General features: G+C 46.1%; 1 protein-coding gene and 1 long non-coding RNA gene across 4 annotated transcripts in view; one reads left to right on the forward strand and one right to left on the reverse strand.

Moving 5' to 3' along the window:
• Positions 1 to 11697: 11697 nt before the first annotated feature.
• Positions 11698 to 14365, reverse strand: LOC136568516 (uncharacterized). The gene is made up of 2 exons (XR_010785229.1): positions 13710 to 14365; positions 11698 to 12725 (listed from the first exon to the last, which is right to left on the reverse strand). It is a non-coding gene; the product is annotated as an uncharacterized lncRNA (long non-coding RNA).
• The window catches only part of LOC136568515 (ceramide transfer protein-like), a 162436-nt gene continuing 157360 nt past the window's right edge, over positions 13959 to 19034 (forward strand). Inside the window, exons 1-2 of one of the 3 annotated variants that reach the window (XM_066568524.1) lie at positions 13959 to 14319; positions 16955 to 17089. In XM_066568524.1, coding sequence (XP_066424621.1) covers positions 14224 to 14319; positions 16955 to 17089 — 231 coding nt within the window. In that variant the 5' untranslated portion in view covers positions 13959 to 14223. Of the gene's footprint in view, positions 14320 to 14755; positions 14803 to 16954; positions 17090 to 19034 lie in introns of those variants that run through there. The other 2 variants (XM_066568523.1, XM_066568522.1) reach the window with 2 other exon arrangements.

The following is a 19034-nucleotide window of genomic DNA, read 5'->3' on the forward strand; positions in this document are numbered from 1 at the left end:
AAGGCTTTAACCAATCATGTATTAGCCTGAGGCATGAACAATAGAACACAGTATAAATATAGCTTGCTTTTTGCAATAAATCGGCTTCACTTGATCATATTGATCATGGTGTGATGTTCCATTTCTGATCCTCCGCATGTGACTGCCATGTTTAACTCACTGTTTATATCTGAACCACTGTTTTCTTTTATACTGGCAAATTCAGATGGATATGTCAAAGCCATACATTCCTGTAGTCTTGTAATCTCTGTAGAAATGAACCAAAATGCATTACACTTGCTACTGTAGTAAAGTAATGAGATTAATGAGATTTCTTCTCACCTTTTGAACCCCAAAAATCCATCTCTGTCACGGTAGATTAATTTTCTCTTTGCAAGTGGCCCATTCCTAATTTTATATTCTTCAGAGATTATGAATAACACCAGACTGTAAATTTCCAATGAAACACTTTAATGGGATGCTCTCTGGGATTTTGTTTTCAAGTCTACCTTGAGACTTGAAAAGACATCTTCATCCAAATATGTACTAGTCTCTGGTTCTGTATATACTTATCCTCTGTCTTTGGATTCAAAGCAGATTTACATGGTGCAAAATATTCCCACATAAATAAAACTGAGAACATGGCAACCACTGTAGTCCAGGAGGCTTGAATCTTGTTGACACAGTGGAAAAATCATTTGAATTCTCTGTGACCAGATACAACTGAAGGAAGTTGTTCTCAGCTATAATAAAACAATACTATGCACAAGTTTGTCCTTTGGCAAATTATCCTTGCAATGATTTATTACTTTAGTATGTGGAATTTACTATTCCAAATAGAGCAGTAAAATGAGCTACTATAAAATATGTTCATTTCTGAACATGTGACTGTCTTGTTTTAAAAGACAAAGGTCTGCCCAGGAAGGTGGGAACCTTCCTGGAATGGACAGATGTCCCCTCCTGCCAAATTATTTCAACTTTGAGAATTGCAGGGCTTCCAAGCAAAAATGTAGGCAAAGGAATAACAGTTTTTTACTATAAAATATATATAACAGAACAAACAACAAAACAATAACAGAAGTTTCCCATCCTCAAGCACTGTTTCCCCTTTGATGTAGTTATGACCACGGCCAGCAGGGGGCACTGTCGGCTCCAGTGAGGCAGAAGGCTGCAATGACTTACTTGCAGCCAGCTGGCGGCGCTGGTGAGGCAGGGAGGGTGCGGTAGTTTCCTCGCGGCCGGCAGGGGGCGCTCCAATGCGAGCTCGGGACCTCCCCAGGGATGATGGCAACTTGAACAAGAGTGAAGAGGTGGGGGGCAAGGAGCAATTCCCAGAGCACTCACGCGAACTGTGTTGGTCTCCCAGCGCTGGCAGCCACTGAAGTCGCAGTCAACGGGCCAGCCAGGACCCTCTCTCTCTCTCAAGCAACGGGCTTACAAGCAGGCAGCAGGGAGAGCTCCACAGCAGTGCCCAGCCGCTGCGCAGAAGTCCAGGGCCAAAACTGCACAACTGACCGTTTCTGCTCCCAGCAGGGAGAAGACTGCTCATCCCCAGCTAAGAACTGCCAAACCATTACAGTGGTATGCCAGAGCGATTGGCTACTCCTTTTATTTCTTTATCGCTGTCTATTAACCTAGAAAGCTGCCTCCTCCCACCTTTCCAGTGTCTCCCTGGCAACAATGGCAAGAAATTCCATGAGAAACCTAACCCATAACAGTGACTAATTAAAAAATAATTAATTTTATTCATAGATTCATAGTGTTATAGATGAGTAATGTAATAGTTGGCTCTCACAATTAAGAGATAGATATATAGTAATGTGATTGTAATATGCCCTCCCCATAGACCTCTTTTTCCTCCCCCTTGTAATAGCCTTAGTAGTCAGGACATTTGGAGAAGGCCAGTTTACCAGGAGGTGCAGCATAACAACACCTGACCTCCAATCAAGATATAAGAAAGTAATCTCCTCCAATGGACGGCAGAGAAGGAGTTGACTGACAAAACTTTGGGGGAGGCTAAAGATACAAAAGGCTGAGCATCCATTTTGCAGATGAGTATGTGGCTGGTAGTCATGGAGACTCCCAGTGCTGAAAACTTTTTCCTTATTCAGTCCTTTGTTGTATTTTTTGTTAAGGTTTAATAAACCTTTGAAATTTTAAAAGGGAGCAGTCGTTTCTCACAATAGAATCCCAGACAAAGGCTACTTGAGGCTTGGAGGGACCTCTGGAGATTGTCGAGTCCAACATCCCTGTTCAAAGCAGGCAACTAGAGTAGATTGCTGAGGATTGTGTCCAGTGTTGAATACCTCCAAGGACAGAGATTCCACAACTTCTCTGGGCAACTTGTTCCAGTGTTTGACCATTCTCACAACAAAGAAGTTTCATCCTGTCCCTAAGTGGAGTTGGTTCAGATTCAGATAAATAAGTTCAGATGCAGATAAAGGTGGGAGAAAGGCAGTTTTTCAATGGTCAGTGCATTCTTTTGAGGAAACAGCCTTGATAAATTTCCTTCATCACTCCAGATAATGCTGTAATTCAAATCTATTTTAGTCTCCAGTATAAGACCTTTCATTAAGTCCTCTCCACCCACTCACTAATCTGCAAGCCTTATGAGAAGCAGCTGAGATAATTTGGTTTGTTCAGCCTAGAGAACAGGAAACTGAGGGGAGACCTCATTGCAGTCTTCAACAGCCTCATGAGGGGAAGTGGAGGGGCAGGTTCCAATCTCTTCACTCTTGTGACCAGTGACAGGACTCAAAGAAACAGCATGAAGCTGAGACAGGGGAGGTTTAAGTTAGCTATGAGGAAAAGGTTTCTCACCCAGAGGGTGGTTGGGCACTGAAACAGGCTCCCCGGGGAAGTGGAAACAAAACCCTCACCCAACAATGTGCAATTTAATCACAGAATCGGTTAGGTTGGAAGGGACCACGGTGGGTCATCTGGTCCAAACTCCCTGCTCAATCATGGTCATCCTAGAGCACATGGCACACGACTGCATCCAGACAGTTCTTGAATATCTCCAGTGAGAGAGACTCCACACCCTCTCTGGGCAGCCTGTTCCAGTGCTCAGTCACCCATACTGTAAAGAAGTTCTTCCTCATATTTAGGTGGAACTTCCTGTGCATCAGTTTCTGCCTCTTACCTCTTGTCCTATTGCTCAGCACCACCAAGAAGCCTATTTTATGTGGGGTTTCCGGGTCTTCTTCTGATAGCAGATGGCGATTACTGCAGAGAAGATGCTGGCCTTGGTGAGGAAGGAAAATCAATCACCACTGCTATTTCTGTGCTGCCCTCATTTGTGTTTCAAGGATGTCGAAGGAATACATCCAAGACCACTCTAATACTGCAGCTCTCAGAGCAAAATCAGACATACTCACTTGTGAAAAATGCGTATTTTATGATTAGCTTTTTGCAAATATTAAAATGAATATTATATGTGTTATGTTAGAAAGTTATGCTGTATTAATTTTCTTAAGTAGTGTGTTAAATATAGTTTTAGGTTATAACATAATGTTAAAATAGAAACTATGCTATGTAAGATACTTTTTTTAAAGAAAGGACTCACACCAAGATAGCAGCCACAGGACACCTAAATCTTTCAGAGAAAAAGAATTTATTGCTCTCTTATCAGAAGAAACTAACTTCTTCCTGCCTTGCTCATCCCTGAAGACATCGTTAGGATTAAAAGGAAGAAGTTGAGACTGACCAGACAGACTCCTTTGTTTGAATGGAATTTATGCATCATGTATGAGGTGTATGAATATGCAACAGGCTATTGTTTTTAAGGGTTAATCCTCTGTTAACGGTTGTCCTTTTTCTGGCTTGTTTTGCCCAGAAAAAAGTACCCGGACCCTCCGTAACTCTTTGTTCTTATTGTCTCATATTGTCCTAAATCCTAATTGTCCAAATTTTTATTACTCTCATTATATTACTATTTTTATAACCATTTTATTACTATTAAACTTTTAAAATTTTAAAAACGATTGGCATTTTTCACACTACTAGAAAAATCCAAACAACTGTACACTGGCACAGTGACTGGACAAAAGATATCTCATTTAGAGAACACATTATTAAATTATTTACAGCTAAAAGGAAGCAGGAGGGGAAATCTACAAGGAGTCAGAAGAGATACTTTTTTGTTCTCAGCCCTTTTTTAGACATTTTCTCTGAGTTAAGCAAGACGTTTTCTCTCTTTGTGTCTTTTTCTAGTTCACCTCTCTTTTCTTTGGCCTCTGTAGACTAAGTCTGCCAATCTCTAGGCTGTGTCTCATTACAGAGTATGAAATCTATCCCATCACTGGCTGCAGTCTCTAGATACTGGTGTTATAAAAGATCCATCAATTTTCACAGTTTTGCTTTAGAATCATCATCTTTTGTCCAATTGTTCAGTACTACTCTGTCCCTTTTTTTTTTGACTGCTAGAACAGCTTCTCTATTGCATTGAAAATGAACCAGACTGGGTTAAAAAAATTATTTAATAAAATACATATAATCCCAGGGATGAGATGTATAGGGGACACATTACTATGAGACTTAAAAGAGCTCGGTCTATTTGCCTTATTAAAAAGAAGCTTGGGAGGTTGTTGCCTTCTTGTGAAGGCCGCGATGACCTGGTATCGGAGTCCAGCACTGCGATCTTCTCCTTGGGATCCTTCGTGGCCAATAACGGACGCTGACACCAATGTGGTGGACGGTTAAAGGCCTTTATTGAGGGGTCTCGAGGGTATTTATGGACTAAGGGGCTTCTCTACGTCAGACAGGGGTTTGGCTATACTTTCTAGGGTTAGTATGGAGTGGAAAGTTACTGGCATGCATAGGTTAGGGGGGCTACACGTCTGGCTACATTCCAAGGGTGATCCTTATCTATGGGGAGGGGGGCAGAAGGATTCCTGTAATTTTCCGTCACAGCCCGAAATCTTCCGAACGCCTGTCCCTATGCCTACTACACTTCCCCCCCCTCTTTCACAAATGAACGAGGTAGTCTTATACATAGGTACTGAAATGAGGTAGGAGGTTGAGATCTGACTAGGGAAAAGGGTCTTGGGAAACCTGAGTAAGTTTCTGCCAGGCAAGTCTCTCGTGACTGGCAGTGTTCTCTGTTGAATTCACAGTAACTGTTGCTGTCCCACGAACAGGATGTTAGTCCATTCTAGTCGGGCCTGAACGAATGAGACTAGCTTGTTCAGCAGGCATGGCCCGAAGGTAATAGCTAAAAGCAGCATTGCCAATGGACCTATTAGGGTAGAAATCAGGGTGGTTAACCATGGCGATTGATTGAACCAGGATTCGAACCAGCCCTGTTGGGCTTCCCTGTCTTTCTGTCTCTGAGCCAGTCTGTTTCGGAGTTCTGCCATGGAGTCTCTAACGACTCCTGTGTGGTCAGCGTAGAAACAACATTCTTCTTTCAAGGCGGCACACAGGCCCCCTTGCTGCATGAACAGGAGATCCAGTCCTCGCCTGTTCTGCAGGACCACTTCCGAGAGCGAGGAGACTGACTTTTCTAGAAAGGAAATGGACTTCTCGATCCTCTGCAGGTCCTCATCGATGGTCATCTGCAGCTGAGACAGTCCTTGGTGTTGAGTTGCTAGGGCTGAGACACCTGTTGCTGTTCCAGCCGCTCCTAGGCCGAGCAGCATTGCGATGGTTATACCTGTTAATATCTCTCTCTTGTGGAGCCGGCTGTTTTCCTCGAGAAGGTGGTACACCTCCTCGTCTGAGTGGTACAGGATCCTAGGGATGATCAGAACTTGGACACAAAAGTCGTTAGAGTTATCGAATTTGGCAAGAGACACGCAGGGACTCACTCCAGATCTCTGGCAAACCCACATTCCGGATGCGGATGGGACTACCCACTTATTATTCTTCCTGTCAGGCTCAACTACTTCGGTGCAGACGTCGCCTTTCCGCTTAGCTAGGGTTGCATTGCCAAAGCATCTGCCCTGACCTGTGACTTGACTCAGGGTAATTCCTTTGCGGGGTGTGTCCCATCTGCACTGGCGAGGGGCATCGGCTGTGGAATAGCTGAAGGGGGTATCTAAAGCGATTCCTTCGTAAAAGGGGGGTTTAACATCGTAACAAAGCCAGCAGGAGTCGGTTAGGTTAGGGTTAGATTCATTCAGGGATAGAAAGGTAGCTTCTAACATGCGAAGGATTGGGTCCGAGTCCGACCTGGCTGAGCGGCCTATCTGGAAGGCTTCCTCATCGCCAGTCGGGACCTCGGTGACCCTTGTGGGCTAGGCTTTGCGGTAGGTCATGTTTCTCCCTTTCTGTGTGCTTTTGCCTGTGGGAGCATAGGGTATGAAGATCCCCTGCCCCACTATGGGTTGGCATAGATGGGCCGTCTCGCATCCATAGCTGGAGGGGGCTGAATCCCGCATGTCCCCTCCCTCTCAAGAAGCATACGGCTTATTTGCACTATATCAAAAGGGAGTAAATCATCATTGCTAAAAAGACCGTCCACGAGAGTGGAAACCACTCCTGAGTTAATTCCTTTTTCTGAAATAGCTTTTACTATTGTTTGAACGTCTTTGGAATTAACGGGGGTATACGTTCTTTGCTGGTTCCCCTGGGGTCCTGTAATTCTCACCGGGAAGGCATGCACCGATGCTGCGGGTGCCCATCCCGCGCATTCGATTTTGATTTTACCCCAGTCGGTGAGTTCGTATTGGGGCTGGTTCTCGATTGTTTTAAAAGTTTCACTTGGTTTCGTCCGAAACCGCATTGATTCAGTTTTCTCTGCTTCCGAGTCGCTGCTGGACTCGGTGGGCTCTGTAGAGCAATCCGAGGAGCTGTGGCTCTCTTCAGAGTCGGAAGTCGACTGCCAATGAACTTCCGGTCTCTGCTGCCATTTTGTTCGGCTTCGGCCCCGCTCCTCCCCTCGGGGCCGCCGCCGCCGCCGCCGCCGCCGCCGCCGCCGCCGCCGCCGCCGCCGCCGCCGCCGCCGCCGCCGCCGCCGCCGCCGCCGCCGCCGCCGCCGCCGCCGCCGCCGCCGCCGCCGCCGCCGCCGCCGCCTGGGCTCGCCCTGCCTCCCGCAGGGAGGGATCTCTCCCATATATGGTGGCATCAGTGGGCGCGGCTCCCGAGCGAGTGTCCGCCCTCTGTCGCACCCCCACGCATGCGCGTCTGCTGGGATCCACAGCTCCCGGCTGGGCATGGGCTTAGCGCTGGTTTCCCGCGCATGCGTGTTCGCGGCTGGCCGTGCCTCCGGGTTCTTCCCGCCGTGGACTGGCGGGCTCCGCCCCTCCTCCCGGCCACCCGCGCCATATTCAAACGGGTAGGGCGGCGGATCCCCTCCGCCGCTCGCCCGCGCGCCAGCCCTCTCGATATTTGGGGCTTCTGCCGCCAATCCCTCCCAAAAGGACCGTGCGAGTCCCTCCGCTTCTTGCGCTAAGTCGGCTATCGGCGGGGAAGGGATGGGCGAGGGGTCCGCGGGCACCCCGGGGGGCTCCGGAGGTGGTCTGGGCCCCGGCGGGTCCCCCGAAGGGGTCCGCGGGTCTCCCGGGGGCTCCGGGGGCTCTGGGCTCGGGGAGGGATGGGATGCGCCCGGCCCCCGCGTTTGCCCGTTTTCAATCGGTTCGCCACCGGGGGGGGTTCGCGTTATCGCCCCCTCCCCCCGCTGTGGCGTGATTAACAGACAGGAGCGCGCAGTGTTCCACGCCTCCTGTTCTTCTAATGCTTTGCGTAGGGCGGCTTCTGCCTTCCCCCACGCTTTCAGGCTTTTGCTGCTGCCTGTGGCTTTTGTGTCCTCTGCTAGCGCGACAGTACATTTCTGCCACACCTCAGAGTGTAATATATCTATGGGTCGAGCAATGACCCCAAGCTCCAAGAGTCTCGTCAATGCGAGATTAAAATTCTTGAGCTCACATTTGATTCCCCATTGCATACGTATCAAACTTACGACCTTCGCTATCGCTTCCATACGAATCGCGGGTCCTGGGACGTCCCCCTTCTTCGCTATAGCCGTTCCGGCGTTGAGTGCTGTCCCCTGGCCAGGAGTTCCCCCGTCGCCCGGACTCGTTCCCGGTCCCGAGTTTCGGCACCACTATGTTGCCTTCTTGTGAAGGCCGCGATGACCTGGTATCGGAGTCCAGCACTGCGATCTTCTCCTTGGGATCCTTCGTGGCCAATAACGGACGCTGACACCAATGTGGTGGACGGTTAAAGGCCTTTATTGAGGGGTCTCGAGGGTATTTATGGACTAAGGGGCTTCTCTACGTCAGACAGGGGTTTGGCTATACTTTCTAGGGTTAGTATGGAGTGGAAAGTTACTGGCATGCATAGGTTAGGGGGGCTACACGTCTGGCTACATTCCAAGGGTGATCCTTATCTATGGGGAGGGGGGCAGAAGGATTCCTGTAATTTTCCGTCACAGCCCGAAATCTTCCGAACGCCTGTCCCTATGCCTACTACAGGAGGTGACTAGCTTGCAGAGTTTAAATACCTCAAGGGGAATAGAGATGTTGGAGAAATCAATGTTCATCTTTACTGCAGCCAGAATTGAAACAAGCAGCAATGGCTGGGAGGTAAATTCAGTTACAGTTGAAGCCCATTCATATTTGAAAGGAGTGTTAAAAAAAGAGGACCGCAGCATGATATTGGCTTTCGCGTTTATATATATTAGTTTTTGCATTGATCATAAGTATTCAGATATAATATCATGTATACCTTTATTTAGCTGTTTGTCAGTATAACAAAATCTATAAGTTTAAGTATGTATTGCATAGTTTATAGAAATAGTAGTGGGGTGAATATACTATATTATAGGCCTTAGCTGAACACTAGGTGTTAAAATATCTCTATGTAACCAAACAAATGGTGTAAAGTGATCATGTTGTTCCCCTTTCTGTTGACTGAATCCTCCAAGTGATAAGAAAACCATGACACAAACCAGAGGACAGTTAGAGAATATAAAGTTAAATTTAAGGAGGACATACTAAATCATTATCAGAGGATGTTAAACAGCAGGATGGAGACACAACAAGAAATAAAATATATTGACTTGACACACAGGATGTCATGCAGATAAGCCAAAGTCTGAAGAAGCCAAACAAAAGAGTTCCCAAAACATCAGAAAGTTCGCAAGAATGTTTGACTAATGTATGAAACACGTGAATATGCATGTACCTCAGTGATGTAATGGTATAAAGATAACACTGTTTGTATGGACCACCGTGTTCTTTGGCTGTTGGCCAGGAGCACCCCAGAGCTGGAAATATCATCCTTCTTTTATCCTATTGAAGCGATACATGGAATAAATAGACTCCACAACCAGATATAGTTATGAAGTGGGTATGTATGTCAGCGCCCGGCACAAGCGAGATAGCTCTCATGAAAACTTGTGCCCCGAGCCTCGGGCTGTCCCACATCTTCATACACAAAGGTATTCCATATATGCAATACATTGCACAACTTTTTCATGCATATTCAACCCCTGGCCCTGCCTGTTCTTGCCTCATATAGTAATCAGATCCACGCCCTTCTGGGCACGCGTTGTTTGCTGTGGTGGTCGCACACGGGGGGGGGGGGTCTCTGGTGGTCTCTGAGGCTGAAGTTTGTGGTCTTCCTCATGACTGAACTTTTGAACTTTTCTCCTTTGCGCATGCGCTTTTGGTCCCTTGGTGCTTATGTGAGTAGTCTGTCGGCCTTGATTAGCTTGGAGACAGAGGAGTTCCTTTATCTGGGCTTTTTGTATCTCTTGGTCTTCTCTGGTATTGTTCTTTATGCAAGAAGCTTCAGAAATTTGCATTTTCCTATGCCCTTTGTACCATGGCAGAGGTTTCTTAAGTAAAAAGGTTAAAATTCAACACATAGTTCTACAGGCTAAACTTGAAATGCTTAATTCATATTGCTAATTCAAGTGAAATCCAAAAATGTCTATTTCACTATTATTATTAAACTTCTCAAAATTCTAAGGAGTGAACTCCATTTTAAACACTAACTTGCACTCCCAACTCAGTCATCAAATCCCCTCCTAGCAAATCACAATCACAACCAGGAACAGAAACTCATGCCTTTCAAACTCATCTCACGCATTCACCAGTAGTGGTTGAATAAAGCACACAGGCTCAGCTTTCCCACTTACTCCCTGAATTATCAAAAGAATCCCCTTTTGTAAGGGCTCCAGTGTGGTGAGCCCCCCGGTACATTAGGAGATTCTGACACCCTTAACAATCCATTGCTAATGTTCTCCTTTTGTTTTTTTTTTTTTTTTACAAATGGCACATTGATTCCTTCCCAATCACTGTCCTGGTGGCCGCCCCCTTCCCTTTTGTCCTGGGGCTCTCTGTACTTTTTTCTGTTGGAGGTTGTAAAAACTGCTATTATCCTTGTCTGTACCTTTACCTTTTCCTCATCCTTTCTTTCATATACCTGCTGTACCTTTCTAACCAACTCCTGCAAGGGCTCACTGCTACCTCTCCATCCCCTCCTCCCGCTGCGTGTGAGCTCTCACCCCTCCATAACCGCCAAACTCTGCAAAATCATTCGCCTCCCTGGTGATCCAAACAAAATCCCTTCTTATATAGGGCCAGGCTTTGGTGGCACATTGTATCTTAAATCAAAGCCGGTCCCTGTATCTCCTGTATCTTACACCGTACACCAAAGCCGGTCCTTGTCCTGCCGGAGTGTCCAGACGCAGCCCCCCCCCCCCGCCCCCGCAAACCCGTCCAGGTCCCCGGGCACTCTCCCAGTACCACAAGCTCTGTAAAGCACCAGATGCTGGCGCAGCTCACCGGGCGGGCACAGCCGGCAGCGTCACAGGGACTGGCAAGCCACGGGATGTCCCGGAACCTCATGGGGGCCGGGGGCCACAGCAGCCCCTGCCCCGCGGTGGTGGTGGCATTGGGCACTGCCCGGCGTTGAGCCCACGACTGCCCCACAGCCCTGGCTTGGTCCTGCACCTCCCCACCAGTCCCCAGCCCGTGCCACCAGTCCTGCTCTCTCGCACCTGGCCTCAGCATTCCTCACCATAGAGAAATCCCCTCAAGTCCTGAGTAGTAAGTGGACAAACCCAAATCCTCCACCCTGGCTTCATAATGACCCAGGGAGGGGTGGGGGTGTAGGAGCAATACCTCCCTCTTTTCCCTATCCTAGAAGCTGGGAGTACATAAGACTTGAAGCCAGCCCTGTATTAGACTGGAAACTTTGAAGATAAGGCAGAGAACATACCAGTTCTCTGTTTCTCTTTCCTTATCATACAGTCTCCCATTGCTATTTGCCTTAACCATATTCCTCCACATTCCCCTTCAGCCAATCCTTTTCCAAGATTCTTTCCCGACTGCCCTTATTGCCCCTTCTGGGCATCCATGTCCCTAACTGCCTCTGGGAGAATGTGCAAACCATCTCAACATTCTCCCAAAGGACCCTTTGAAGGTATTTTGGGATCCTCATCCCTATAGTTGAGACCCTTTCTCAACTTTACTGCCCCTCCAGGCATCCTGCCATGTTTTACTCCCTGGTGAGATTTCCAGTAGTCCTTTCCCGTGGACTCTTCATGAAGTCCTCTGGTCTGCCTCTCATTTGTCTGCTGGACTGTCTCAAGTACCCAATCAATCGCCCAGTGCTGGCCAGTGTCGAAGGGAGCTGGTCACCGAAACTGGGTGAGGCGTACCTCCAGCTCCTCTTGCCATGTGCTGGCCCTAGATGTTGGAAGGATCCCAGGTGAGCTCCCATCTTGTGTGGAAAATCACACTATGAAAAAGCAGTATCCATAAAGGAGACAGAAGAGCCGTGAAACTTTATTCAAATAAAGAGAGAGAGTCCACTGGGGCACATGTCTGCAGGGTTTTCTCTCTTGAGGTTTTGGAGGACACAGCCTCCATTATCCTAAACTCCTGGCAGCATGTTGCCCTCTTCCTTTCCCCATTGGCTGAGGTACTAGGAAGCCTACCCAAACCGCCTACCACATATTCCCCCTTGAACCTGTCATTTTACCCCAAACTTCAGAAGTTCAGGCTTGTGCAGACCCACTTGGCTGTTTCAGGAGCCAAGCTGTCTGGGCTCTGTAATAAACCTGCTGCTTGAAGTTAGTAGAGACATTAAGACCTGTTTCAAAGACGTTAACACCCATACCCTCACCCATCAAATTTTTTGTAAAGACATTAGCACACATCTTCCCTATCCTTACCATAACTGGTTTTGGGTCCCAAAGTGATGGAACTTTGTCACCACCTGCTGTTATCCATAGTTTTTCAAATTCTCTCTAATTTTCCTCTTCCCTTATAATTACTCTCATTGTTTCATCTGAAGACTGTGTGATCCTGTACAGTCTTCAAGCTTATATACTGGGGATTAGTCCTGACAGTCTGGTAATACCTAGGCCACCATCTCTTGTGCTGAAATAAAGGATGGTATCAGATATACTTGAAGGTAAATGCAACCAGTTCGTGATGGCAGATCTAATTGCCAAATCAAGACTCAAGGTCCATGGCTTTCACACCAGCCTGGTCTGCCAAATAGATCAATCTGGGGATAGTATATCCTTTCAAGATGTCTACCTTCTGAAATGGTTTTAAAAGAGCCTTTTCAATCTGATGTAGCCAATCTTCCAGTTTTCCCAGTAAGTCTGGTTTTGATATTCCTACCCATGGATCAGTGCAAAATCACAGGTATTTCTCAGTTAGCAGGATCAGTCATATTGCGGGGCAGGCCATTAATTGTCCCTGGTGGACAGTCACTGATAGTATATGAGTCCTTGATAGGCTTGATATAGAAGTCATAGCACTTCTCCCCTTGCATCCTGAGGCCTGTAAGATCACAAAAAAGCATTTAAGATTTCAATATTTCTCTTCATTCCCTCCCATGGTCCACTTAACGAAACAAGGTCATCTGGAAAGGTCATAAATGTTAAATTTTTCTCACAATATTGGTAACCATATCCCTCCTCTTCAAGCTTCCACAGCAGAGGGTCCACAGCTAGATTAAATAGAATCTGAGACATTGAATCACCGATTCCCAATCCAAATCCTGATGGGATCCGACTGCTCATCCCTCAGGTCGATATATGTCTTGATGTTACCATACATGCTTGCAATCAGAGCAATATGATTGTCCATACCCTTCTGCCATGTCTGGGATGATACCAGAGAGCAACCAAAGATGGAACAGTTCCATTAACTGGCACTGTATCTATTTTAATAAGATCCCTCAAACTAAGATTTCTTTCACTGTGACCACGGCTTAGAATGCCAAGTTGTCCATTTGGCCAACTGATCAAAAAACACCAAGGCCCTTGAATGTTTCAGGTAATTCCCATCTCAACCTGGACACCATGTGCACCTTGTCAAGAGGGATACCGCATCTCAGGGATTCCACCACATCCAGGATAATGTTGGTGCAGCCAGATGATAGGGAGGAAGCAACCTATAACACTGTCTCTGGGCAGAAGTTAACTCAATTACCATGGAGGCATTCCAGCAGGACCACAAGGAGGTGTGACATCTGCAGCTCTGCTCAGCTAGTAACTATGGTCGTGTCTTAAGTTATAATTCCTCCGGCCAGAAAGGTTTGCCACACACCTCCCAAATCCTGATAGCTTGACATAGTGGACGGCAATACTATTTCTCTCAATCTAGAAAGTGAGCAGAGCCAGAGAAATGCTTTACCTTAGTAAAGAAAGGGTCCTTCTCCCTCACCCCCCCTTCCAAAAAAAAAAAAAAAAAGGCAAGCAAACATCGCCCTAAGCAGTACCACTGCTCTCGTCCGGCGGCAGAGAAAACAGAGCTCCCCACCTCATCGAGTTACGAAGGCGAAACCCACCGCTAACTTCACAGAAACGACGAAGTCAAGATGGCGGTCACCCGGCGACGGGAGAGAACCGCTGTAGCGAACTGCGTCTCCAAGAGAAAATTGTAGCCAGCCTTACTGCTGAAAGAAAGAAGACTACAACTCCCGGCAGCCGCCGCGCGGCCCGGCTAGGGGACCTGGGAGGGAAGGCGAGGGGCGGAGGTAATAAATAGTGGCACGGAGCACTCGTCTTGTGTAAGATGGTGGTGGCTGCTACGCTCTAAGTGGAGTGCGTGGCAGGCAGACACGTACTTGTCTCCTCGCCGCCTCTGTGTTGTGGTTTTAGCCGCGGGTAGGGGCTGTGGAGCAATAGTGAGAGGGAAATCCAGGCTTGCGTGCCTCGGTGCCGGCCGGTTGCTGGTGGTACTACTCAAGAAGAGGCCGCTGCTCCCGTCCCTTCAGCAGGAGGAAACTGAGGCTGCTGTGGGCGGGGATCGATTGGTTCTTCCCTGTTCGGCTATGTCGGACAATCAGAGTTGGAATTCCTCTGGTTCCGAAGACGACCCCGAGACAGAGCTCGGGCTGCCTGTTGAGCTCTGTGGGGTACTCAGCAAGGTAAGCTGCGTTTCCTCCTCCCCGCAGCCTGTGCCTGACGGCCTCTCGCTTCCCTTTTCAGCGTCGCACTACAGTTCCCCTCCTACAGCTTGGCCCTAACCCTAATTCTGAAGCTGGCTGAGGGCTGTCAGCCCCGGCTGCCTGTTTCCTCCCCACCCCGCTATTCCGGAGGATCAGGCTAAGGCTCCTGCGTCCCCCGGCGCCGGTGGAGGGGCCTGGTTGGGGCGTGGAAGGCGCCGTCATGGCCGATGCAGCCGCCACCTGATGGCGTGGAGCCTGCTAGGCAGACGCTCCGGCGTCCGGCACAAACCCCCCGCGCCCCCTCCCTCAGCCGGAGGCACCACCACATCCCCCCTGGACCGGGGGAGGAGGAGGCTCACGTCCTTATACTCGCATCTGCTTAGTACCTGTCCGTCCTTCCCCCACCCCTCGCAACCTTCGAGAGGCGGCATGAGGGAGCAGTTTCTTGAGGAAGAGTCGCGGGTGAGGCTTCAGCCGCGCGCGGCTGGGGGAAGGGTTGGTGGCTGGCTGTCTCTGCTGCCCCCATATCGAGCCTGCTGGCTGGCTGGCGTAAGCTTCCGGGAAGAGGCCCGCGAGGGGGCAGCCAGGTACGCGCGGGGAGGTGTCTCCCCCACTCCTTAGGCTTCTGGCCGAAGCTGACATCAGTCCTGGGTGTGGTCTGGAGCCGCGACATCACACATCCCTGCCCGGGAGCTTCCTAAAGGCAGGCGCTGCTCGTGGTCACTTCCCAGAAGCAGGCCCCAGCACGAATGGCACAATCTTTGGTCCAACTATCAAAACAGGGCCATAAAATACTCCTTCAGCGGGAGGTACAGGAGGTGGGGAGGAGTGGAAGAAAAATTACATTGAAGTTTATTTCCCCCTTTTAAAAATAAGCATCACTTTTTGCTCTTATATCACTGAAAGTTAAATGACTTGCAAATATGTGTTGGATGATACTGGGAAACTTAAGGAGTGTTTTAAAACTGAATATTGAATTACTAAGTTCGAAAGCAGATTTTTTAAAAAAAACCGAAAATACTTTCAGAATAAAGTTGAAATATCTTTAGAATTAAAGCACTATGTTTTGAATTTCTTTCCTATGTAATAAGGCCAGACACAGACCTGTGTAGAAGGCACATATCATAGAGTACTGAAATTATAAGTAGGCCCTGGAAGCTGAGAGGAGCTGTGATGGGGCTAGTACTCTTTTGTGAGGGACTCTGTGAACTCCTTCAGTCTTGAAAATATTTCTAAGCCTAGAGATGGGAGGAACAGCTCGGAGGAAAGAAGGCCCTTGGCTCTCATCTGTAAAATCTTATAATCTAATAAGTTCTAGTGCTGTATTTTACTGGTGTAGCAGGTGAAGCCATGGCTTCTCCTGACATTCTGTAGCTTACATACATGCAAATGTTTCTGGATGATTGTGCTGAGTGTAGCTGATGCTGCCTTTTCTGTGAGAACATGGAATGGAATATGAATAGCCGAGTATGGTGAAACCTGTTGCAGTGAATATGCTTGAGGGACATTTACCTTTTACTAGTTGACACCTCAGCGATACTTGAGACAAGCCAAATAAAATCAAATGGTAGCATACCAAGCTTTCTACTAAAGAAATAATTACTTTTAATAATTTAATGCGTATAATTACTTTTTAAATCAATAAAAGTAGGCTACAGTTCTCTGTGTATGCACTACTGTTTCAGTTCTGCCCTTTGGTAAAGAGCAAAGCTTTGGACGAAATGGAAAAATTTGGTAAGAGAATCTTATTACAAGTTGTGAAACTGGAAGGATTGCTGGCTCTAAACATTTTGGGTGCATGTGTGGGGAAAGGGGCACGTTGGGCCTTGCCTTTTGTGAGGCAATGCACTGCCCTGTACACCCCACTCCCCCGGGGCCTGTATTCCAGCCCTGCAGTAGCTGCCAATCACTGGCATGCTGGAAGCAATGCCCCACACTCCACCCCTGGAGCCCCAGTCTAGCCCCAGAGGGCCAGATGACCAGAAGGACCCAGGAAAGCCAAAGGGTATTTAACACAGAACATGAGGTGAGCACATCTTGACCCTACCTCCTCTTGGAATTTCTATCAGCTGAACACTGCTGAAACTAGGATTGGTAGTTATATTTGTTCTTTTCTATATCTCTTCTGTTTTATTTTAATTCCTTCTTCTCTTGAGTTTTGAGTAACTTAAAATCAGACTGGTTTGGAGTTTGCTAAGTTGAATGGGCTAAGTTTATGCTTTGTGGAATGTTTTAAACTTTTGCCAAAGTTCTCTGATTTTCTGAAGTTGCCAGTAAAGTTCCTCTTGTTATTTTGACCTCTTGAGAATATCTTGTCGGTATTTCTCCCTTGCATCTAACTCAGAGTACATGAAAAACTGTAAGCCCTTTTAACATTCTGTTTGATCAAGTTTTCTGGGGCCTCACAGAAGTGTATCCTACTGGTCTCTAAAAGTTTCAGAACTCCAGTGTGTTGGGTTTTTTTCCTATTGTATATCCAGCGTACAATTTTATGGTGAATATAAAGAAGGAACTTCGATGCGGAAGTGTCTTTCCTGAAGCCTGAGAAATACTAGCCAAAGTATTTTTAATTGTTGTTTTTTTATTAGCTGATCTTTGAATTTTTTTTTTACAGTGGACCAATTACATTCATGGGTGGCAGGATCGATGGGTAGTTCTGAAAAGCAACACACTCAGTTACTACAAGTCTGAAGATGAAACGGAGTATGGCTGTAGAGGCTCTATCTGTTTGAGCAAGGCTGTGATTACAGTAAGTGCTATTTCAGTACTGACATGTTTTTGGGTGTTACATATTTGTAGGCTAATGTCTGGTGATAGTAAACATGGGTATGGCAAATAAATTCTTGTAGGTTGTTTAATATTAAGGTTAGTTATATTAGTGCAACACTGTGGAGCCAGGGAAAGAGGTTACTAATAAGAAAACAAGCTGGTTTTATCTGAGATTGCAATATGAAGCTTTTCATATTTGTTATCTTGGAGGTTTCTGTGGGTAGGCATAGAGTTTGCTTCTGGAGGAGGTGGAGTTTTCCCAAGGGTCAGCCTAAGACCCTGGACCAACTTTGCAAAGGTGGCAGCATCCATCACAGTCTTTATACTTTGCATTAGAAAGAGAGGGTAGTATTTCTTTGACTGTACTTTCTGAACATAACTCTGTACAAAAATTGTGAAAGAAAATGTTGTGCTATGTATTTTCTTCTCTAAAGTGGGATGCTGTTTCTGCCTAATGTTAAAAGATCCGACATTATGCTAGTAAGAATAAAGAGCCTACATATAAGTGAAATCTTATAAAGATGAACTTGCCTTAGAAGATAAAGAAGAAAAATATTTTTGTAGCTTTCAGAGTTATATATACTAATTATGATTAATGCTTGCCAAAAAGCATGCTTTTCTGTGTTACTGTTAAATAGCCAGGTATTTGACTGGGGGAGGGGGAGAAAGCTGGACTTGTGTAGCACATAACTTCCTAGAGCAGTAGTGTTAAATCTTAGTATTTATGTTCTTATTCCACCAAATGCTTTGCTTTCAAACTGAATTGAGGATGACAAATAAGAAGTTCCCTTTACTAATATTCAGCTTAAAAATAAGTTGTTTTTTTTTAAACACAGTTGGATTTGGAAAAAAAAAGACTGGACTGATGGCATCAACTTTATGTATTTTGGGAAAAAGATTGTGAAGAAAATACAGATTTTTACATTTAGATGTCTGACAGGTATTGTAGTCATCTGAAAATTAAAATAGATTGCCTGATTTCATTCAAAGCTCTTTTTAAAGCTGCTTAAACTTTTAAACTTGCTCAAAATTTTATTTTTTTCAGAAATTTATGGTGCGCAGCAGCAGCATCTAGAAGTGCTCATTTAAGTGTACTTCTGGTAGTCTGTAGAGGTACTAGTCTCTGATCGGGACTTTCAAAAAGGTGTTTTATTCACTAGTAAGAGGTATAACATGTCAACCAGGCAGAGACAGGAAGGTGGTGGCAGGGAGGTAGGCCAAGAGATGTCTGGCAATGTGCTGTAGAGTACATCTCAGCAGCTTGAATTCCAGTTCTGGTGGTGGAGAATATAGTAATGCTGATATTGTTTTGGGAATGTTTTGGTATATTGTGCTTTGGGAAGGAAAGTTGGTGAGCTCCTTTTCTTATGACTAGGAAGTGTGTAACACAAACTTCTTGCAGATAGTGTTTTTCCTCTCTTTTATCTGGCACTTGTTGCATCTGGTAACTTGGTGTTGAATTGTTGACTCACCCCCTTTCCCCCCAGTTCTGGAGCTTCTTGAGTATATTGAGAAAAAATAAAAAGTATTTCTCAAAATTATTCTGATATTTTAGTTGTTTTATTTTCATTCAGAATCATGTTTGGTGACTGGTATTTGATAGTTTAATTGCTTGTAGTATGAAATGGCACATTTAAAACCTGGTAAACTGCTGGTAATTATTTCTAGTTGCAGTTACTAATTGCTATGTAAGTATTAAAGGTTCAGGAATGCTATTAGGTCATGTGTCTCTAGGATACAGAAATTTACTTTTTCAGAATGAATGCTTCTGGTTTGATAGTTTGGTAGCAAATTAAATTTTTTTAAAACCTGTTTTCTATAATAGAAAATTAATTATGATAATTGTTTAGTCTTCCTGTAGTAGATAGGTAATCTTTATTTTCATGTCCTTGTAATGTCTTAATATAAGCTTACTAACATGTATC

The sequence above is a fragment of the Molothrus aeneus genome, chromosome W (genome assembly GCF_037042795.1).
Source record: "Molothrus aeneus isolate 106 chromosome W, BPBGC_Maene_1.0, whole genome shotgun sequence".
In the NCBI taxonomy this organism is placed as follows: domain Eukaryota; kingdom Metazoa; phylum Chordata; class Aves; order Passeriformes; family Icteridae; genus Molothrus; species Molothrus aeneus.